The 22,827-nt window shown below is 43.7% G+C and overlaps 2 protein-coding genes across 2 annotated transcripts in view; both read left to right on the forward strand.

Annotated features, from left to right (window-relative positions):
• Positions 1–647: 647 nt before the first annotated feature.
• PSMG3 (proteasome assembly chaperone 3) lies at positions 648–4,296 on the forward strand. The gene is made up of 3 exons (XM_001367623.4): positions 648–837; positions 2,708–2,945; positions 3,608–4,296. The coding sequence occupies exons 1-3, from the start codon at positions 830–832 to the stop codon at positions 3,758–3,760; spliced, it is 399 nt and encodes a 132-aa protein (XP_001367660.2). The 5' UTR covers positions 648–829; the 3' UTR covers positions 3,761–4,296.
• A 5,001-nt stretch (positions 4,297–9,297) lies between these two features.
• TMEM184A (transmembrane protein 184A) overlaps positions 9,298–22,827 on the forward strand; it is a 61,395-nt gene continuing 47,865 nt past the window's right edge. Inside the window, exon 1 of the mRNA XM_056806493.1 lies at positions 9,298–9,546. The gene's annotated coding sequence lies outside the window, so the exon portion shown is untranslated. The remainder of the gene's footprint in view (positions 9,547–22,827) is intronic.

Here is a 22,827-nt window from a genome sequence, read left to right on the forward strand (position 1 = left end):
GCCCCATTACTATTACTTTTTTTTAAGCCCAATTTCCACCTTAGAAATCAATATTATGTATTGATTGTGTTGACTAGGAAAAAACACAGAACTATTAAATAGTCAAAAATCACTCTTTAATCTCTATCTTACACACTTTCATTGAATGTGTCTTAGGGAATAATGCTTCAGGGATAGAATTTCAAAAAGCAGAATGGTCAAGGGTCCAGGAGTTTGTATTTTATTGATGGGCAAGAGGAGATTCTTAACCTGGGGTCCCTGAATGTGGTTTGTTTTTAATTCTGACAACTGTATTTCAAAATAATCGGTTTCCTTGGACATCCTACATCTTTTTACTTATTCATCTAATAATAGCTAACATGCTAGGAGCTTTATAAAGATCTCATTTGTGACTCACACAACTACCCTAGGAGGTAGGTGCTCTTATTATCCCCATTTTACAAATTATGAAATTGAGGCAAACAAAAGTGAACTGACTTGCCCAGGGTCACTTGGCTAGTAAGGGTCGGAGACTGGATTTGAACTCGGGTTTACCTGACTTCAGGCCTAGCTGTACAATTCATTGTTCCACCTTAATCAGACTGCCAAAAGAGGTCCATGCAGCGGAAGAGGTTCACAGCTTCCAATGCAAAGGTAGCACATAAACTTGCCTGGAGCATCCCTCTCCATCCCTAGGGATGAAGGCTAGGTAGGTACCAAGGCTCTCAACAGTCTGGGGCTTGGGGATTGTGCTCTTCCGCCCCCAACTGGTCCCAGGCGGCACTGCGTCCCCGGCGTGTGCTCAGGAATCTCGGCAGGCGCTCCGCTTCGCTCCGCACGTGGGCGCGCTATGGAGAGGTAAGGCGGGGACGGCCGCGGGTCTGGCCCTTCTCACTGCGCTCCCCCTCTGCCCCCCCAAAACACCCATACACACCTGGGCTCCTAACCGGGGCAGCGGCGCCGCTTGCCAGCCTGAGCCTGGCAGTGGGCTGAAACAGGGCCAGAGCTGGGGCCTAAAAATCTAGGCTGGGCCCGTCCGGCGCTGCGGGGGCGGGGGCGGGGGCGGGGCGGGGCGGGGGAGCAGGAGGAGGAGCCGGGGCTACGGGCCCTGAAGCCCCGGCCTCGCGTAGCGCTGCGTCCCGCCAGGGCCCCGAGCTGGGCGGCCTCTTAGGAATCTCTTGTCTCCCTACCCAGGCAGGCTGTGTCCGGTGGCCCTGCGTACTGTCAGAGGGGGACCGCTTCCCCGCCTCTCCCCGGGGCTTTCCCCGACCTGCGTGGGTCCTCCCCCTTCCGGGCCCGCGGGGTCTCAACCCGGCTGGGCCCACGTGCTCCCAGCCCTGGGATCCCTGCTCGCTTCTCTGCTTATGTGCCCTCTTCCGTCCTCTCTGCCCCTGCCCTCCCTGCCCACTTTACCCTTCTGTGCACTGAGCCCCCACCTCTGTGCTTGCCAGGGTGTCCTCCTCCCTTCTCTGTGCCCACAAGCCGCTTTCCCAATCTACAGGCTTTGTGCCCCATACTTTGTATGTTCCCTCCTCCATCCCTTTTCTCCCTCCAATCCACAAACACCCCTTCTCTTCTGTATATCCCTGTGCCAGTATGCCCCCTTTCTCTCCAAGCAACCCTGTGCCCCCCTTCTCTATGTCCCCCCCCACTATCCCCATTCTCCCTTTTCCTCCCTTTAGCCCTCCCTTCTTCTGTGCCCCCTCCTCTAGCCCTTCCTTTTTCCCCTCCAGAACTACATGCCCACTTTCTCTCCTCTGTGCCTTCTTGCCTTCTTTCCCACTCCTTGGCCTCTGTACACCCTTTCTTCTGTGCCCAAATGCCCCTTCCTTCCCTCTTCTGTGCCCTTGGGTCTGCCTCCTTTTTTCTCTTCTTGATCTTCAAACCTTTTCATCCTTTTGTACATCCCCTATGTTTGAGTACAACCACTCCCTACATCCCATCCTCACCCAGGTTTCCTCTTTTTATTATAGGCGATGGGGTTTATGGCTCCCCCCCCCCCAAAGCACACCTTTAGCAGTGTCTGGCACATTGAAGACACTTAATAACTGCTATTTATTTATTATTTATTAATTGACTTCTGGGTTAGATAGCTCAGTAGGTGTTGGGGGTTTTTAAATGCTGGTCCCACTGCTTTGAAAAAAAAAATGAAATTTGAAAAATTTAGTCAGTAAACTGTAGCCTCAGTCCTGGGGTAAAAAAACAGGTTTTATTTATGCCCTGGCTGTTAAGCAGGAGTATCTAGGGTGCTTTCATTCAAAACAAATAGCCCTTAAATGACTAAAAGCCTCCCCAGATTGAAATGAGGACAATTAAGATCAGTAGGAAACCACAAAAGTAATAAATTTCTTCAGGTGAATTTGCCGAGGGATGTGAACATACAGGTCTCTGAAGGGGAAGTTAAATATGTCCCAAGCCACTTCTGCTGCCAGCATCTTCTGGTGATGCAAATCATCTTTCTATATTTTGCTTTCCTGTTGTGTGCCTGTGTACATACATATACCCAATTAAAATGGTCCTTTAAAAAAAAGTTTACAGGGTGAAAAGTTCCCTGTTTCCAGTGTGTCAGCTTTTAAATGGGCCTATTTGTGTCTCTTCCCTTCTGTGTATGTACTTCATTGTCATTACCAAATAATGTTCATTTTTCAGCTCTTATGGGTATGCACTTGCATTATGTTAGACCACAGTGCTTATGTTTTGATGTATTCCTTTCCTTAATTTATTTTAGCTGTCACTTAAAAGACTCAACCATGGAAGCCAGACCAATTGTGACCTCGAAACAGAAGGTTGAAGTGGTTTGTGGTGTCCCAACACAGGTGGTCTGCACAGCTTTCAGCAGTCACATCCTTGTGGTGGTGACCCAGTATGGAAAAATGGGTACCCTGGTCTCTCTGGAGCCTAGTGTGGTAGCCAATGATATCTGCAAGCCTGCAATCAGTACCAGAGTGCTCCTTGGGCAAGATGAGGTAAAGTAGTCAGTAGGGGATCTCAGAGATGCTACAGAAATCACTTAGTAGATTTTAAGATGACTTTAGGGCTGCTGAATGTCTGATATATTTATGCATCACTACCATGATGACATGTGTTTATTATTTCCAAGTATCTTCTTTGTATGGAAATGTCCCCTGAGTTCTCAGTAAATGCTTTTGTCACTCATTTGGTCTTCTGTTTGACAGAAGAGGAAATATATTGGCTCTATAATGTATGTCTTTTCTTTCTCTTATTCTGAACCTTTCCTAGTATTGTGACTTAGGAATGAATAGCCCAGCTTCTTCCAGTCTGGAAAGATAATTAGAGAGATTTAATGGAGATCCCCCTGTGCAGACTTGCCTTTTCCTTACCCTTCCCAGACTAAAGATAAGCATTGGGGATTGGAAGGCACAAGGAAAATATACTTAATAATGCTGCTTTATCAGTTTGTTTGTGCCTGGTTATCTTAAGTGTATGTTCATCATTGCTGAATCACGGTCACATTGGACTTAATGTATGGTAATTTAATAGTGGTCCAGGAAACCTGTCTCTGTTTCTAAATAAAGGATGCTTAATGAAGATAGTAAGAAGAAAGGCACAATTTCTTACCAGTAAAGTGACTCTCTGCATGATTTTTCTCCTTCCTTTGCCTCTCCAGCCCCTTATCCATGTCTTTGCAAAGAACCTGGTGACGTTCGTGTCCCAAGAAGCAGGAAACAGGCCTATTCTCCTTGCTTTGGCCTTGAAGGACAAAAGTGTGGAAGGGGTAAGAGCCCTGAAGGAAGTGATTCGGAGCTGCCAGGTGTGGTAAAACAAGGCTCTATCTGCCAGCTGGATTCTCCAGGGGAAAGCTCTTGAATCAAGAACTCATAACCCTTCTTCTGAAGGAATCTTTCATTTTCTTATGGCTTATAGCCCATGCAACTCAGAGAGAACTATTTTCACATCTCAGGACAAACTCAGTTTGGTTTTGATACTAATAGAGTGGGGTGGGAGGAGGGCCTACTTCTTTGGAAATTTGTATACAGTTTTCCGTTGATGTCCACAGAATTACATGCATCATCAAGCTGAATGGGATTCCCTATATTCTCAGAATAGTATTAGTTGAAGGAGGAATTTGCAAAGAGAAAACTAAGCCAAGTAGAAGTCAGTGCTCATTTTACTTTACCACCTTTTCTTTTCTAATATAGTAAAAATTTCAATTACACAAGCCCCTTCTGGCTCTTACATTCCTTAACTATGAATGTAATTGAAAGTATCCTAATGTATGAAAACTTGTTTGAGAAGGAAAAATAGGTATGTGACATTGTTCAATTAAAATTTTCAATGTGACATTGTTAAAATAAATACTGAGACTGAGTCTTGTCATTACACAAAAATTATACTTTTTAGATGCCATTTTTTTCCCTAGGTTTCTTTTTAGGGGCCTTCAAAATACTACTGAAAATCCAATATTAATGGAAAAATGGTTTAAACAATAGAATTTATCAGATTGCTTACCATCTTGGGGAGGGGGAGAGGGAGAGACAGAAGGTGGGAGGGAGGGAGAAATTTTGGAACTCAAAATTTTTATTTTTATTTATTTATTTATAATTTTTTTTTAAGCCCATACCGTCCATCTTGGAATCAATGCTGTGTATTGGTTCCAAGGCAGAAGAGTGGTAAGGACTAGGCAGTGGGGGTCAAGTGACTTGTCCATAGTCACACAGCTGGGAAGTATCTGAGGCCAGATTTAAACCTAGGACCTCCTGTCTCTAGGTCTGGCTCTCAATCCACTGAACCACCCAGCTGCCCCCAAGGAACTCAAATGTTTAAATGAATGTTAAGATTTGTTTTTACATGTAACTGGAGGTAAATAAGATATTATTTTTTAAAATAAAATAGAAACTTCAGTATTAAATGTTCTAACTAAGAATGGTAATTCCATGCATAAGGATCTATAAGGGTAATTTTAGGGTTGTGACCTAAACTAAATTAATTTTGATCACCAGGGGATATCCCAAATAAAATACCAAAGTCAGCTGGAAATTTGTGGTGATCTTAATTAATATAGAGGAAAGAAATTAAGGAGAAGGGAGAGGGAAAAGGTGTAGGATTTTTCCCGCTTGGCCTGTGCCAGGGGGAGTTCAAATTAGTGGCTTTTAAGAGGATAGTGTTGGAAGGTAAAGGAGAAAGGAATCAGCCTAAACTCTAAGAGGGCTCAGCTAAAATGCCTGAACCTGAACTAGCTACTCAGCTTCTCTCAGTATAGTATCAAGGGAAAACTCACTGCCAAACCGGACAATAGCTGCCACCATGCCAAGATGTTGGAATGCTTATATAAATCCAAAAGGAAGCTCAAAGGCCAATTGATCTAGCATCCCTCATTTTACAGATAAGAAAACTAAAGCCCATTGAAATGAAGTAACTTGCCCAAGGTCTCACAGGGAGTGTCAGAGGTAGGATTTGAAGCCAAGTCTTATAAAATTCAGAGCCATCACCTTTTCCACTGGTCCAGACTATGTCTAATGTTCCATTGTGCTTTTTTCCTCCCCCACCCTTACCTTCTGTCTTGGAATTGATACCAAGTATTGATTTCAAGTCAGAAGAGTAGTAGGGCTAAGCAATTGGAGTTAAGTGACTTAACCAGAATCACCTAGCTAGGAAGAATCAGGTCAAATTTGAACCCAGAATCTCCTGTCTTCATGCACTTTCTATCCACTAAGCAATTTAGCTGCCCCTCTATTGTCCTTTAATCCCATTGAACACTAAACCTTACAGTAATCTAGGACTCTCAAAGCCTTTATTGGTAGAAAAAAAGTAGTGATGTAGAATGGTTGTTCCCAAGAGCAAGAAATTAAAAACCAGTAAATTGGGCCTTCATGCAAATTGAAAAGCCTTTTATAAAAAAGTAGGCAGTGTTAGGATATGAGTGATAGCAACTTGCTTTTTAGTTAAAATCCATGCTTCTCATGAATGGGGAAGAAATAGACTGACTTCAAACTATTGTCTTCTGTTCATAGGAAATAAAACTTAAGACTATATTCCTTGAAATATATTGGTGAGGAGCTTGGCTTCAGAGAATTGGGAAAATCCTTTCATTGCCAAGACAGAGAACTATGGGTGTGGGATTCTATATATACTGCCAGCTGCACTGGATGTGTTGGGCTTGCTGAACTGCTTTTTTTCCTTAAAATTTTTGCTTCAAGGGCAGGGTTCACTGAGGAAGTAGGGAGTAATATATTTATAAACAAAAGTGATAAACAAAAAACATCAATAATCTTTTTAACAATTCTAGATAGAATTATCTGACCTCCATTCCTTTATAAGGTCACAAAGCAATACTCAGGAATAATATTCTCTTCAGATTTCAGGCTTCTAAGATTGTCCTGGGATTGCCTTTTTTGTAAACTGTCTCATGTGATAGAGATAGACATTTTAAACCATTGGTGCAGACCAAAGGAAAAAAAGTGGCAAATTTGTAGCAGATGGGAACTAAGTAAAACTGATTATCTCTCTCAGCATATCAATCTATGATTTCTGGAGTTTGATTTATTTACAGTTTTTTTGCTTTTCACCATTGTACCCTGATTACTGTGTAACAGATGAAGGGCCTAAAACACAGTGTGTCAGAGAGAAAGGGATTAGGCAGAGTTTGCTGTCTTTGATTTTCTGGGCTCTTATTTGATACCTAGACAAGGCTCTTAAGCCTTTTGTCCTTTTTAGATTTTTAAGCTGTAATCGTGAATCAAGGAAACGGTCATTACACAAGAGCTCTTGAAAGATAGATGTACCCCCATGATTCTGACCCTTATCATAGATGTAGACCTGAAACTGGGATATCCCGAGTACCTGGCATAAGCCATGTTTATCTATAAGCCACCCAGAGCTGGACAGTCACTATTAAAAACAAAAATCAAATCCGCTACTAAATGCCTTAGTCTGTTAAGCCAATGCCTCATTGCTTTACTCTGCCTTATAAATCAGGGCATGTGACTGGTGTGCAAAAAGCACTTGGCCCCTGATTTCCATCAGTGCTCGGCTCACAGCTGCTATAATTCAGAAGGTGAGCTACATGCACCAATAAAGAGATCCATAAACCTGGCGGGTTCCACAGGAAGGAGCTGTCTGCTTTTTAGAGATCGTTATTCCTTTAACAGGAAAGCCTGCATATGGCGCTTATCCAGTGATCAAACTGTAATTACAACTTTTAGCAGGTTTATGGCCAAGGGTAAATAATGAGCACTGGCTAATTTTCTGTCCCCTATAGCACTGCTGCTAGATTCAGGTTGACTTTTTCTAGGCAGTGCCCTTGGACAAACAGGGTGTGATTTGTCAACTCCTATTTTATGCTGAACTGCTAACCAGAACTCCTATTAGGCAGACCCAGCTGCTCAGATTCACCTCTTTATTTTTTTAACCCTTGCTTGGTGGCTCAGTGGATTGAGAGCCAGGCCTAAAGAGGGATGTCCTGGGTTCAAATGTGGCCTCAGACACTCCCTAGCTGTGTGACCCTAGGCAAGTCACTTAATCCCCACTGCCTATCCCTTTACCTCTCTTCTGCCTTGGAACCAGTACCATTCATCATAGAATCAACCCTCACTTTCCAACTTAGAATCAATCCTTTGTATTGGTTCCAAGACAGAAGAGTGGTAAGGGCTAGGCAATGGGGGTTAAGTGACTTGCCCAGGGTCACACAGCTAGGAAGTGGCTGAGGCCAGATTTGAACCTAGGACCTCCTGTCTCTAGGCCTGGCTCTCAATCTACTTAGCCACCTTGGTGTCCCCTGATTCACTTAAAAAAAAAAAAATTGGACTTTGGGAATAAGGGTTCAGGGACTGACTTTCAGTGGTCTGGGGACTCTACTTGTAAACAAAGAAAACCAAATTTTCATTTGTAGCCTGTGATGGGCTTTCAAGCATCTTATCTGGGAACCTTAGGAACACCAGAACAAATCATAACAAATAACCCATGGAATAAGATAGAAAACACATGGAGGTAGGCCAAGAGTGTGTTGGCTTTTGTTATTTGGAACTTCACAGTGAAATTGGAAATCAGGAGAACAGTGACCAGATAAGTGACTAGAATGATGGACTGGATCGATGGGAATGAAATAAAAAAAAAACTGAATGATGTGGAAAGATGACTACAGAAAGGTTTTCTGTCATCTTCGTTTTATAGTTTGGCATCACAGTAAGAAAAATAGAGGACAAACTCTGTCTGTGTGTGGATGAAGGATAGTTTCAGTCTAAAATAAGGATTCATAAATTCCAGAGAGATTGTGAAAAGGTAGAGGGCATGCAGTGGTTTGGAGAGGTAAGAACTTTGCAGAAAGCAGCATAATCATTTAACTTTTTAATGAGGATTTTGCTATTTAATGGTAGCAAGACTGATGGAAATGAGTGAATTTGAACTATGTGCCCTTTTGAATTACTACAGTGAATAATAGCAGAAGCCCAGGTATACTATTTTTCTTTATTTGGCTCTGAAGGTGCTGGGTAAAAGTGAAAATAGCTAGATGGCTCAGGAGCACTAGACCTGAAATCAGGAAGACCTGAATTCAAATCCAGCCTCAGACACTTCTTACCTCAGTGACCCTGGGCAAACTTTCTACCTGCCTCAGGCACCCCATCTAGAAAACAAAAATATCATCTACCTCCCTTGGTTGTGATAGTCAAGTCAGATAATTGTGAAGTGCTTATCCTAGTGCCTGGCCTATAGTAAGTACTAAATAAATCTGAACTATTACTTTTTAAAAACCCTTACCTGCCACCTTAGAATCAATACCAAGTATCAGCTCCAAGGCAGAAGGGTAGTAAGGGGTAGGCAATTGGGGTCAAGTGACTTGCCCAGGGTCACACCTCTAGGAAAAACTGAGCCACCTAGCTGCCCCATGAGCTATTATTATTAGTGTCCTCCAAGGAAAGGAGAAATGTGAAGCTGTAGAATGGGAAAGAAGTAGAGAAGAGCAGGAGGAGGGAAGGGAAAGTAGCATAAGGAAAGAAAAAGGCTCCAGGAGACAAGACTTGAACTAACAAAGGCCCCTGGCAGCAAAGGGGAGAATCCTGCCCAAACTGGAGAGCACAGGGCATGTTTGTTAGCCGGTAAATAGAGAAAGAATCCCCCTCCCCCTTTAGGAATCACTGACAAGCTTAAGGACAAGTGGATTTCAATCAGTTTGAGAAGGGAGGAGAGCTATCCAGAGGAAAGAATGCAGTGACAGAACCCAGGTGCCTAGGCTGCCACAGACCTCAGGACAGGAGCTGGGAAGTGAGGGAGTAGGGAAGAGGAAGGGAGGGACTTCGGGCCAGGCAGGGAGGAGTTGGATGTACCTGAAAACGTGGTAGGTCCAAGGCTGGGAGGAGCTTGGTCTCCGGGGGGAAAAGCAGATGCACTATTGGGAGGCTTGTAGGGAGCAGAAACCACTGGGAGGGCACTAAGGCTTCCTGTGAAGGCAAGTCAGGGTTCCAGGGTACCTCGAGTGGGAAGCTGGGGCTTCAGATGGAGGCTGGTTGAATGGTGAGCATTCCCCTCCCCTGCACCCTTTCTGCAGGACCATAGGGTCCCGCATTGAACCCTCAAGGAGCTGCAAGAAGCAATCAGGCTGTGGCCAGTAAGGTGAGTTACCAGCAGAGAGAGGAGCTAGGAAAGGGGATTACTTTTGAGATAACTGGGTGGGTCTGGGTGCCTGGCTCACAGCTGTCCTCTGAATCTTGGCTCCCAGGACTCCCTAGGTGTTTGAAGAGGGTGGGGGCTGCGGGGCAGGGAGGAGGCTTGAGAGCTTGTCTTTCCCCAAAGCAGAGCTGTGAAACATCAGGATCCCATGATTCTGATGGGCCAACTCCATCTCAGTACCAGTTTTTTGTCACTGAGCCCCAAGCCAAGCTGGGGAACTGGCCCCTTCATTCCCACTCCATTTACAAGGACATTTCCCCAAACCCTTTGACTTCCCTCCCTTTGGACACATCAGAAAGGCACCTCTCCTGCTTCCTGTCATCCACACCAAGAGCAACATCTTTAATAGGTGGGGATACATCCTGGGGCTGCCACCTTCTTGAAAATTGGCCATAGGTTCCCAGAGCAGGACCACTGTGGCTTTTAGGAGCAAAGGGGAGTGGATTGAGGAATGTCCTTTTTGCAGGAGACCTGAAGACAGAAAGAAGGGAAGAGTTGTTTGGAGAGACAAATCTTGAGAGAGACAAATAGGCAGCAAGGAAGACTGTAGGAGAGGTGGAGACAGAAAAAAAATGGGGGAAGGTAAGGAAAAAAGACCTAAAGAAAAGATGTCCTCAGGTAAAAGGAGGAAAGTAAGTCCCTGCTATTGAGAAGTTACATTGGTCATTGGTTTGATTCATCCTTTCTTCCCCCAATGGTAGCCAGGGGCACAGTGCAGCAGATGGAAAACTGAGCAGATAGGACAGCCACAGGTTTGCTAGTAATATGTAGTCAAGGTTCCCCGAAACTTGAAACAAGGGCTGCTCCGTGGAGGTGTGAGGTTCTTTCTCCCAAGCCCAGGGATGTTCAGGGATTCAGTTCTTGTCCCAGAACACCATGGGGGCTTTCAAGCTGTCAGTGCTAGCGATGAGTTCTTTCCTGTTTCCTCAGCTGAGACCCCTGATGTCCATAACTATATCCATACTGTTTTCCAAACCAGTTCCACAATGAATGGTGCTGGTGACTCTTGTCTATAGAGGGAACAGGTCCTAGGACAAGGAATAGTGGCAAAATCAGGATTTGAACCCATGTCTTCTGACTCCAAATCTAGCACTATTTCCATTGTCCTAAACTGAGGGAGAGCTAAATAAAGTTTGGCATATAGCCCTGATGAACAAGACAATGCTGGTCCTCAAATGAGGTAAATAACCTCACTTACAGTCCTTAAGCTTTCAATTCAGTAGAAAGAATTCTAGATTTTGGAGTCCAAGTACCTGGATCCAGGTACTACTCTGGCTAATTACTGATGGCCTGAGTGACCTAGGACAGGTTAATGTTTATGAGACTCAGTCTCCTTATCTGTAAAATGAGGAGTTGGACTAGATAACCTGCAGAATTCCTCCCAATTCGAACACTATAATCCTTGGAAGGACGGAAACCGATCCACTTTTTTCTGTGGGGACAAAGATAGGTGCCAATCATAATCAAATTGATTGATCAACAGGAAGTTATTGTCTAATATACGCCTGCACATTTCCTGTGACAGGGCTTAGTACTAAGGAAGTAGAAGATGGTCTCATTAGACCTGTGAGTTACTTGAGAGGAGAGATTAGCTTTTGCCTTTGTTTAACAGATTTTTATCAGTCAGTTTGCTGTTTTTTTAAACCTTTATCTTCTGTCTTAGAATATCGTGTATTGGTTCTAAGATAGAAGGTAAGGATTTTTAAAAATTAATATTGTGTATGCGTTCCAAAGCAGAGAGGAACACTAAGAGCTAGGCAATGGGGTTAAGTGATTTGCCCAGGGTCACTCAGCTAGGCAATGTCTCAGGCCAAATTTGAAACTGGGACCTCCAGTCTCTAGGTCTGGCTCTCCATTCACAGAGCCACTTGGCTGCCACCCAGTATGCATTTATTTAACACCTACTATTTGCCAGGCACTATGCCAAGTCATTGAGGATACAAAAGAAATACAAAAACCACTTCCTGCTCTCAAGGAACTCTTATTAAATAAGGAAGTATTTAATAAATACTCATTGAAGAGGCAGCTGGGTAGCTCAGTGGATTGAGAGCCAGGCCTAGAGATGGGAGGTCCTAGGTTCAAATCTAGCCTCAGACACTTCCTAGCTGTGTGACCCTGGGCAAGTCACTTAATCCCCTACTGCCTAGCCCTAACCGTTCTTCTGCCTTGGAGCCAATACACAGTATTGACTCCAAGACAGAAGGTAAGGGTTTAAAAGAAATAAAAATAAATGCTTATTGATTGGGAATGATTGTTGATACAGCCTTTGGGTTTTGAAGATGCAGGTAGCTGGGCAGCTAGGTGACAGTGGATGGTAGTCAGGCTTGGAGCCCAGAGGACTTGGTTTCAAATGTGGCCTCAGGTACTTCCTAGCTATGAGACTCTGGGCAAGTTCCTTCAGCCCATTTGCCTAATCCAGTGATAGTGAACTTTCTAGAGATGGAGTGCCAAGCCCTGCCCCTTCCCTCCAGACCTAGTGCCATGCCCCTCCCCCTATGCTGGGTGTGCCCCACCCTCCTTACCCCAAACAGTGGAGGCTCCCATTGGGCTGCTGAGTGGAGGGGTGGGGTGGGGTATATGAAAAAATGTCATGAAGCACCTAAAGAGGGAGAGGGGAACAGTTCCCCTGTCCCTCTGCCTTTCTAGTACCTAACTAGGGTGGGAGGGAGGGGTGTGGGGGTGTGTGGCTGCATGCCCACAGAGACCTTGCCCTTTTGTCTTAGAGTTGTTACAAACAATTCTTTTGTCTTTTGTACAAAGACAAAAAGTAAGAGTTTAAAAAGAAAAAAACAAGAAAAGCCAGGTTGCAGAGTGGTTTGGGTATTTGTCTTCATCTCTTCTATAGGGATTAAAATTAAGGTTGAATTAAATCTAAGAGAATGTGGTTGTCGATATTATAAAAATTAATATATCTAAAGTCAATAATATGACTTTTTAACAGTTTATTTACAAAAAGAGGGAAAGAGTGAAAGGAGAAGAATGTTAAAGAGGATAGAAAAATTATCTAACTTAACAAGCTAAATATTTACTCCAGCACCTGGCTCTACTCCAACAGGGCTCCAGAAGCCCCAGCCAGAGGGCCCAGAGGTTTCACCCATGTGGCCTTCTCTGAGAGGGAGGGCTCTCTGATGTTAAGTCAGGAAAGGAAGGTCAGCTTTTTCCACTCACCAATCTGAAGTCCAAGGGGAGAATATCCCAGAGCAATCTCTCCAAATGCTAGAGTCTCAGGTCCATGCTGAAGAAGAAGGTCCTCCACCACCACAGGAGGTTGTAGCCACTTTTAAAGACCCTTCTTTGAGTCACTTCCTGTTCCTACCTCCACTTTATAGGGACCAATTGTAGTCTTTAAATTTGCTTAGGACTGCCCAAAGGGCAATCAGTTGTTTCTGAATTGTCACCCAATACCTCCCACACTTGGGCATTTAAGTAGGGATGTATTCACTTCTATTGATTAAATTTAAAAGTAGACAAGGGAAGAGTTAATACTATCTTCACACTTCTCTTTCCATACTCCTAATCTCCTATCTCAAGCTTCCCACCCTGATTTCAGCCTTGCAAATGCTCCATCCTGGGACCAAAATTTTGGGGGACAGATGGGTGACTCAGTGGATTAAGAGTCAGGCCTAGAGACAGGAGGTCCTAGGTTCAAAACTGGCCTCAGATACTTCCTAGCTGGGTGACCCTGGGCAAGTCACTTAAACCCCATGGCCTAGACCTTCCTGCTCTTCTGCCTTGGAACCAATACTAAATATTAATTCTAAGACAGAAGTTAAGGTTTTAATAAGAAATAAATAAATATATATAAATGAAAATAACTGAACTTAATTCAATGCTCAGTGACCAAATAAAGTCCCAGAACAGCACACAATCTTTGGGGCTGTCTAGAGCTTGGAACTAGCTCTAAGAGCAATAGGAGACCGGAGGCTTTTTAAAGGAATTGTGGAGAAAATAAAAATATCTTTCCGACTAAGTCCTTTTATCTGGGCAATTAACCAGGGAGGTGGGGGGGAGTTGAGATGGGACCAGGCCTGAAAAGACTGCTGCAGGGAGCCAGTTTTGGAAAGCACCAAAGAGGGCATTTTGATGATTTCTTGTTGGCCATGTATGGAGGTTGAAAGTGTGTTTAGATGTGTTGATAAAATATAGTCTTTGGAAGAGTGAAAAGGCATCGGGTGCTGGGTCAGCCAGTGAAATGTAAACCATGAATGGGCCAGGCAGCTATCACTGGGCCTTTGAGAAGGGGCTGGGCCCTGTCACACACCTCTCTGAGATCTCTCTTGGGCACTGGCAATTGTTCTAGGGTCAGGAGGAAACAGAAGAATTGCCTTGGGGTATCAGCCACCTTCTCCTGAGAAGGATTGGCTTCAGGATAGGGAGCTGGAGGGCCTTTCTAACTAGACAGGGCCCATTCTTTGTGTCAGTGCCCAAGGAGGGGGCTCTGGGAGAGCCCCAGGCCAGCTTGGGGGAAATCTGACCAATGGCTCTTCCTGGCGCCTCCTCTCAGCATTTGTTCTCAGGATTCTCAGAAAGTTCCCAGACAGCCTGCCTGGGGGAAATGGCCCTTGTTCGAGGGAGGGTCTAGGATTTCATGCTTTCGGGTGGTGCTCTCTGAATGGCCACCCTCTCACCTGCCCCCTCCCCAGGGGCGCCATGTTCCAGGCCTCTCACTTTCCCAACCCGGGCCTGCTTTGTTCATTGTGAATGGCTCTTGGCACCGCACCCACTTTTCTCGTGGCTGCCGTTACCACCCTGGGAAGTTGGACCTGAGAAGGAGAAAGGAGAAATGCCGCTCCCCCTGGGGCCTCCCGACTCCCTGCGCCCCAGGGCTGATGGGTAGAGAATTCTCCCCCATTTGGGGTCAGATCCCTTGGGAGAGGGGAATGGCATTCTCAGGGGAAAAGAATACTCCCTGAGCTGGAGCTGAGGGTTCAAGGAAGAATTTCATTTTCCTGTGACTGGAGCTGCTCTAGGGATAAAGCAGATGGATCAGTCCTCCCCTGAGGCCAGGCTTGGACGACCCCTCCATTGTGGGGGCAGGCAAGGTGGAGAGTGCCAGGCCAGGTAGCCCATAACAGGGTCTTTTTTGACATTTTGTTTATTTTCATTTCATTTGATTATTTTATTTTAAATGGGAAAGGATGGATTATTATTAATAATAATAATTATTATTATTATAATTAGTGTTAACAATAACAGTTATGTCCGAGGATCTTTTTTAATTTTTAATTTTTAAAGATTCTTCCATGGTTCCATGATTCTAGTTGTCTGCCTCTCCTCTTCCCTCCCCCCTCCCAGAGCTAACAAGCAATTCTACTGGTTTATACATCGTATTACTCAAAACTTATTTCCATATGTCAGAGGTCCTTAACTTTTTTTGTGTCATGGATTTCACTGGCAGACTCCTAATGTCAATAGACCCCTTCCCAGAATAAAATTTTTAAATGTATACATATATACCTGGAGGTACAAAAACCAATCCTATTGAAACATAATTACTGGGGCAGCTGGGTGGCTCAATGGAGAGAGAGAGCACACCTGGAGATGGGTTCAAAGGCAACCTCAGACACTTCCTAGCCGGGTGCCCCTGGGCAAGTCACTGAACCCCCATTGCCTAGTCTTCCTGCCTTGGAACCTATACTTAATCTGTATTCTATTTTTTTTTATACCCTTACCTTCCATGTTAGAATTTATACTATGTATTGCTTTTTTGTCTTAGAATTGTTAGCTGAGACAGAAAAGAAGAGTTTTAAAAAAGAACAAAGTAGCAGAGGGAAAAACAGCTAGGCATTGGAGGTTAAGTGACTTGTTCAAGGTTACACAGGAAATTTTTGAGGCCAGATTTGAACCCAGCACCTCCCATCTCCAGGCCTGGCTCTCTAAATACTGAGCCTAGCTGCCACCTTTAGGACGAATTCTAAGGCAAAAGGCAAGGCTTTAAAAAAATATGTATTTTTAAATTTTTTAATATATTTTATATTTAAATATATATAAAATTACCAAATTTTTTAAGTTCATAGATTCCTGTGAAAACCTGATTTACACAGCAGTTTAAAGATTACAGCATGCTTTACATATCGTTTCCTCATTACAACAACCTGGAGAGGTGAATGTTATTATTATTCCCATTTTACGGATGAAGAAAATGAGGACCAAAGAAATGAAAGGACATGCCCTGGTAAATGTCAGAAACAGGATTTGGATGCATCTTCCTGATTTGGAGTCCAATACTTTTTACCTACCACTTAACCAGAGAAAAACTGGTAGTGCTTTAAAGAAAAAAGTAAACTAAGTATATTATAATATATAACATATTTGAAAAAATTCTTTATTTATTTAATTAATTTGGAATGTTTTTTTTTTTTAACTCTTACCTTCCATCTTGGAATCAATACTGTGTATTGTTCCAAGGCAGAAGAGTGGTCAGGGCTAGGCAATGGGGGTTAAGTGACTTGCCCAGGGTCACACAGCTGGGAAGTGTCTGAGGTCACATTTGAACCCAGGACCTCCCATCTCTAGGCCTGGCTCTCAATCCACTGAGGCACCCAGTGCCCCCTAGAATGTTTTTCGATGGTTACAGGATTCATATTCTTTTCCTCTCCTCTTCCCACCTCCCCCCATAGCCAATGAGCAATTCCACTGGGTTTTACATGTGTCATTGATCAAGACCTATTTCTGTATATATAATATATGAATAAGTATGTAATAAAAATAAGTAAACTCTTATATAACCATTAGGCACAATTGGGCTTGATTTACCTGGAAACAATGCCTGATATTGTCCTTGTGTTACATCTCTCCCAACTCCACCTCCTAAAAATATCAACTCTGTGCAAACCTGAATAAGTGACTCAACCTCTCTGGGGCTCAGTTTCCTCATCTATAAAATGGAGGGGTTGGACTACGTGATCTCTGAGCCCTTCCATCCCCAAATCAATGGTCCCATGTTCTCCTTAGCGGCTGCTTCCTACCCCAATGAACTTCTGACTCGACTGTCTTTCCAGTTACTCTCTGATTTGTGCTGAGATCAAGGCTGCCTCTGATGTTCATTTGTAGCCAGATTTCACTTAACTAAAAAATGTTAGCAAGAGGTGAGGGAATTCCTCCATCCCATTTGATCTGCCGCAACCCATGCCTTCAGAAAGAACAGATCTGGCTGTGTCTCTCTGCAGAACTCACCAGTGCAGTAGACAGTGCTGGACTTCTTCCTTTTTTTATTTTTAATTTTTAATTTAACTTTATCGTTTCAGTTGCATGTAGCAACCATTTTTAACAATTGCTTTCTGACATCTTGGAATTCATATTTTCTTCCCTGCCCAAGGCAGCAAATAGACCAATAAAGGTTATCAAGACATATTTGCATATTTCTCATGATATAAAACACATCTTAAAAAGTTCATGAGGAAAAGAAAGTGGAAGATAGCATGCTTTGATCTGCCCTCAGAATCCAAGAGTCAGGGGCCACCTGGGTGGTTTAGTAGATTGAGAGCCAGGCCCAAAGACAAGAGGTCCTAGATTCAAATCTGGCCTCAGATACTGCCTAGCTGTATGACCCTGGGCAGGTCACTTAACCCCCATTGCCTAGCCCTTAGGACTCTTCTACCTTGGGAACAATACATAGTATTGCTTCTCAGATGGAAGGTAAGGGTTTAAAAAAAAGAAGAAGACTCCTACAGTTGCACAGTGCTGGACTTCAACTCAGGAAGGACCTGGGTTTGAATCCTCCCAGATACTAACTGTGTGCAGTTGAGAAATTAAATAAAACTCTCTGGATCCCAGTTATCTTACCTGTAAAGTGAGAGTGTTAGACTGGACTTCAGAGGACGCTTTTAGCCCCGACTCTCTGACCGGATGATCTGGGGAAGTGGTTCCTGCTGCTGGGGTTAGACTGACTCAGGGAAGATGGGGACGTGCCTTTATGGCAAAGAGCTGGGGCTGGAGGAAGGTCTTGAGAGTGTCCAACTCATTAACTCATTCCTTCCTTCCTGCAGCTCTGGTCTGCTGGGCTTGGCACTGTGATGATTTAAGCATCCCCAGCAGCCCTGCCATAATCCATTCCTTTTGGCTTAAGCATTGCCCTCTCCCTGAGATCATCTTGGAAAAAGGCAAATACTGGGAATAAGGTCACATGAAGTTCCTGACAGGGAAGTGTAACCGCACTTATCAGATGATTTTGTTCCCTAGGAGGGAGAGAGTACAGCTTGGGAATTCAGGGCTGAAAACAAGGGGAAAATTCTCATTCTAAGAGTTGTTCCTCAGGCTTTCCGTGCCATTGGACTCTTTGGGACCCCATTTGGGGTTTTCTTGGCAAAGATGCTGGAGTGGTTGGCCATTTCTTTCTCCAGGTCATCTGACAGATAAGGAAACTGAGGCAAACAGGGTCAAGTGACGAGGACACAGCTAGTGTCTAGGGCCATTTTTGAAATCAGGAAGGTTTTTCTGACTCCAGACCTGGCCTTCCATCCGCTCCACCACCTAGCTGCCCCTACCAGGAGTCAAGGGGTGCCAAATACACACTTAATTCACCACTTTGCCAAAGCCTAGCCTCAGGCCTGGTGTTTGAGGGCACTTGAACAGCCCTGACCTAGGTGGTCTAGTGGATAAATTGTAGGGACTCAAGTTAGGAAGACCTGAGTTTGAATCCTGCCTCAGATACTTACTGTGTGTGACTCCGGATGAGTAACTTAACTTGGTTTCTGTACTGGATGACCACTGAGTCCCTTTCAGCTTAGAATTTGTCATTCTAAGGCAATTCTCCCTCCTGAGGCGCTAAATTACAGCAGAATGTGAGCTTCTCAAGATCATGGAGTGTTTTTCATTTGATTGTTGTATCCCTGCTGTGTAGTATATAGTTCTAGTTTACACATTTATGCAAAAAATGCAATTACACGTATAATTTGTAATGATACATGTAATATAATTTCACATGTAAATGCATAGTTTCCTTTTATGTAATTATACATTATACATTACGCAGTATCTCATTTGAGCCTCAAAACAACCTGGAGAGCTAACTGTTGTTATTTTCCCATTTTGCAGTTGAGGAAACTGAGGCAAATAGAGGTTAAATGACTTGCCCAGGGTCACACAGCTCATGTCCAGGAGATGTCTTTATGACTTGAAGCCCACTATTTTATCTTCTGTGTCACCTAAGAAGGGAAAAAGATGGCAGTAAATAAAATCAGTAGGAAGAGCTTGTCAACACAGTCTTATTTACCTATTTCTAGCCAAGTAATCGAAATGTTTAAAATCTAGGCAGTTCTAGAACTCTACTTGAAACAAGCCATTTGAAATGCTTTCTTATTTGATTCTCACAATCCTATGAGGTAAGTGCTTTTACTGGTCTCATTTTACAGATGAAAAAACTGAGGCTGGAAGCCATTAAGTGATTCCCCTACCCAGTTCTGTGACTAGAGCCCATGTTCTTTTCACTGTATCATGAAATAATACATTTCTTTATTATTATTTTTTTTTTGAAAGAATAAATTTCGGTTGTAACCTAGAACCCTTTTTTCCCAGACACTAAAATCCTTATAGGCCTTGCACACATCAGCTCCAATAATGATGGTGAGGGGAATGGACCCACCTGATGCCCGACCCCATAGCCAATTGTAGCTGGCTAGGCTGTGGGCTAGTCCCCCTGTAAATGGCTGCCCAGCTGCTCTCTTCCTTGGGACTCCCCAAATCCATGTTCAGATTGCAGGCAAATGGGTCATTAGCTACCCCCAACTGACTGGCCTCCCAACACAGCTGGCTTCTAATTATGTGGCAAAGGCAGGGATTCTGGCTCAGCCTGACCCAGAGGTTTTCCTTTTTAATTAGTGTTGTTATAAACCGTTAATTAAGTTTTACAATCGCAGATGATCCCTTTTGCAATGGAGTCCACAGTGGCTGGAGCAGTTGAGCCGCTTGCTGCCCACCTCAGCTTTGGTGTGGGATGACGCATCCTAGAGCAGTGATGAGGAACCTTTTGGCCCCGCCCCCACCCCAGCTAGTGCTGTGCCCCTCCCCCCAAATGCTGGATGCGCCTCCCCCCACACACACCTTACCAGGGGAGGGAGGGAGAGGCGCTCCTATTGGGCTTCTGGGAGGAGGGAGGGTCATGTGAGAAATGTCCTCAGCAAGTGTGGCAGGGAGTGGCCTGAGCACTCTGCTCCCCTCCAGTTCTGCCCTCTGTGACCCACCCACCTGGCTGGGCAGAGGAGGGTACAGGCAAAGTAGAGAGGGGGAGGGGAGCAGCTCTGCCTTTCTAGTGACTTTCTAACTCTGGGTGGGGGAGGGAGGTTGCATGCTGTCTTTGGCACTCAGGCCATAGATTCGCCATCACTGGCCTAGCGACTTCTCTCTGATTTTAAAAGAACTCCAAGAGGAACAGGGTATCTATTCTGTCCCCAGCTGCCCAGATCTACAGGATATATATGCCAGGAGGCCAGAACTCGTACCTGGGAGGCAAGATCTGGGGTTCTGTTGGTACTGGGCTTCTACTCATTAGTTAGAGAACCAGGTCTAGAAATGGGAGGTCCTGGGTTCAAATCTAGTCTCAGCCACTTCCTAGGTGTGCGACCTTGGGGAAGTCACTTAACTCCCATTGCTTAGCCCTTACCGCTCTTCTGTCTTGGAACCAGTATTGATTCTAACATGCAAGGTAAAGATTAAAAAAAAATGAAGGTGTTAAAATTGAATGACCTCTAACAGAGTCCCTCCTAACTCTAAATAAAAGACCATATGACCCAAGTGAACAAATATTTATTTTTTAAATTGCTGCCTTGGGCCAAGCCTTGTGCTCAAAAATGACCAAGCTTTTAAAGCTTGTCAAATGAACTTGAACAAAATAATTTGATTAAAATACAAGGTAGATATTCTGGTTCTTTTTTTTTTAACCCTTACCTTCCATTTTAGAATCAATACTCAGTATTGGTTCCAAGGCAGAAGAGCAGTAAGGGCTGGGCAATGGGGGTTAAGTGACTTGCCCAGGGCCACACAGCTAGGAAGTACCTGAGGCCATATTTGAACCCATGACCTCATGTCTCTAGGCCCAGCTTTCAATCCAGGGAGCCACTTAGTAACCCCTGGGAAAGTCTTTTTGAGGAATAACCACTACCCTTTTGATAGGCGCTATGCCTCTCTTGAGTCTGCCTCAGTTTCCTTATCTATAAAAAATGGGGATAATAATAGTACCTATATCCTAGGGTTGCTGTGTGAATCAAATCAGATAACATTTGTAAGTGCCGTATAAATATTAGCTATTATAATTATTGTTATTATATTATTACATAAAAGAAAAACATAAGGAAAAAAAAGACATACATTAAAGCACCTAATTACAGCTGTCCGGAGTTAGCTTCCCAGATTCTAAATTCTGGTCTACACAGGTCCTCAGAGTTGAAAAAGAATCTTAGCGAGCAGGACATTCAAATCCAGCCTCAAATGTAAGGGCTTGAAGCCTCTGCTTGAAACACTCCAATAGTAAAGAAACCCATCTATTGCCCTTGCACTGGAGATCACTCACTTTGTGAAGGAATTCTTCTTGATAACTGAGCAGAAATCTGCTTCTTTGTTGCTGGTCATACCCTCTGGGGCCAATTAGAGCATGTCTAATCCCTCTTCCACAACATGGTCCTTCAAACACTAGAAGGCAACCATCACATCTCCCCTAAGACTTTCCTTCTTCAGCCTAAAGAGGCGTATTTTCTTCAGCAAAACTTCCTGTGCTCTAGGAAAGAGATGAAGGGCAGGGCACAAGCATTTATGTAGCACCTGTGGTGTGCCAGGCCTTGTGCTCAGCCCCTTACAAATATAGTACAACAACCCCCAGAGGTGAGCACTCTTTTTAACCCCTTTTTACAGTTGAGGAAACTGAAGCATATATATATATATATATATATATATATATATATATATATGTCAAGTGACTTACCCAGTGTCACACAGCTAGAAAGTGAGGCTGGATTTGCCATTTCCTTCCCCAGCTTATTATACAGATGAGGAAACTGGGCAAACAGGCTTAAGTGACTTGCCCAGGGTCACATAGCTAGTAAATTGTCACTATTTGGGGTTTTCTTGGCAAAGATGTAAGAGTGGTTTGCCATTTCCTTTTTTAGCCCATCATACAGATGAGGAAACTGAGGCAAATAGGGTTAAGTGACTTGCCCAGGGTCACACAGCTAGTAAGTATCTGAGGCTGGATTTGAACTTATGAAAATGAGTCTTCCTGATCTGAGGTCTTCAGGCCCAGCACTCTATCCACTGTGCCATATAGGTCCAAGCCCCCTAACCATATTGACTATCCTTATCTGAACCATGTTCATTTTAGAAAGACCTCTAAAAGACTATATTCATGGTGGATAAAGGCCATCCTTGGAGTGAGGAAGTCTTGAATTCAAGGCCTGTCATTGCTTCTTGCTATCTATGTGATTTGGGGCAAGTCAGGCACAATTTCACAGGGTCCCTGAGCCACTCTTTCCTTGTACTATCATTAGGTTGTTATCTATATAAGTGGAGAGAACCCCCCATAATGATGAAATCACAGCCTTAGATAACTCCTTCCCTCCCTCCAAAGCTTGTCAATCAAAAATGCAATCCACCTCCAGAGAAAAAACTGATGGAGTCTGAATGTAGATCAAAGCACACTTTCTTTTCTTTTCTTTTTTATTTTATATGAATCTTCTTCTACAATTTGGCCAATATAGAAATATATTTTGCATGATAGAGCATATATAACCTGTCATCTCAGGGAAAGCAAAGGGGTGAGAGGGAGGGAGGCAGAGAATTTGGAACATAAAATTTTAGAAAATGAATAATTAAAAATTATAGAGGTAGCTGAGTGACACAGTGGATTGAATGACAGGTTTGGAGTTGGGAAAACCTGAGATCAGATTTGACCTCAGACACTTGCTGTGTAAACCTTGGGCAAGTCACTTAACCTCATTTGCCTTTCTATCTTAGAATTATTACAAAGACAAAAAGGAAGGAAGAAAAGAAAGAAAGGAGGAAAGAAGGAAGGGAGGAAAAAAGGAAAGAAAGAAAGGAAGGAAGAAAGAAAAAGGGAGAGAGAGAAAGAGGGAAGAAAGAAAAAAGAGAAGGAAGGAAGGAAGGGAGAAAGAAAGAGAGGGAGAGGGAGGAAAGAAAAAAAGAAGGAAGGGGAAAAGAAAGTATTATATGTAATTAGAAAAAAAACAAAATATCACATTTTTAAAAAAATAAAAATAAAAGGTTTTCACTATTCTC

This window comes from Monodelphis domestica, chromosome 7 (assembly GCF_027887165.1).
Source record: "Monodelphis domestica isolate mMonDom1 chromosome 7, mMonDom1.pri, whole genome shotgun sequence".
NCBI classification, from domain to species: Eukaryota; Metazoa; Chordata; class Mammalia; order Didelphimorphia; family Didelphidae; genus Monodelphis; species Monodelphis domestica.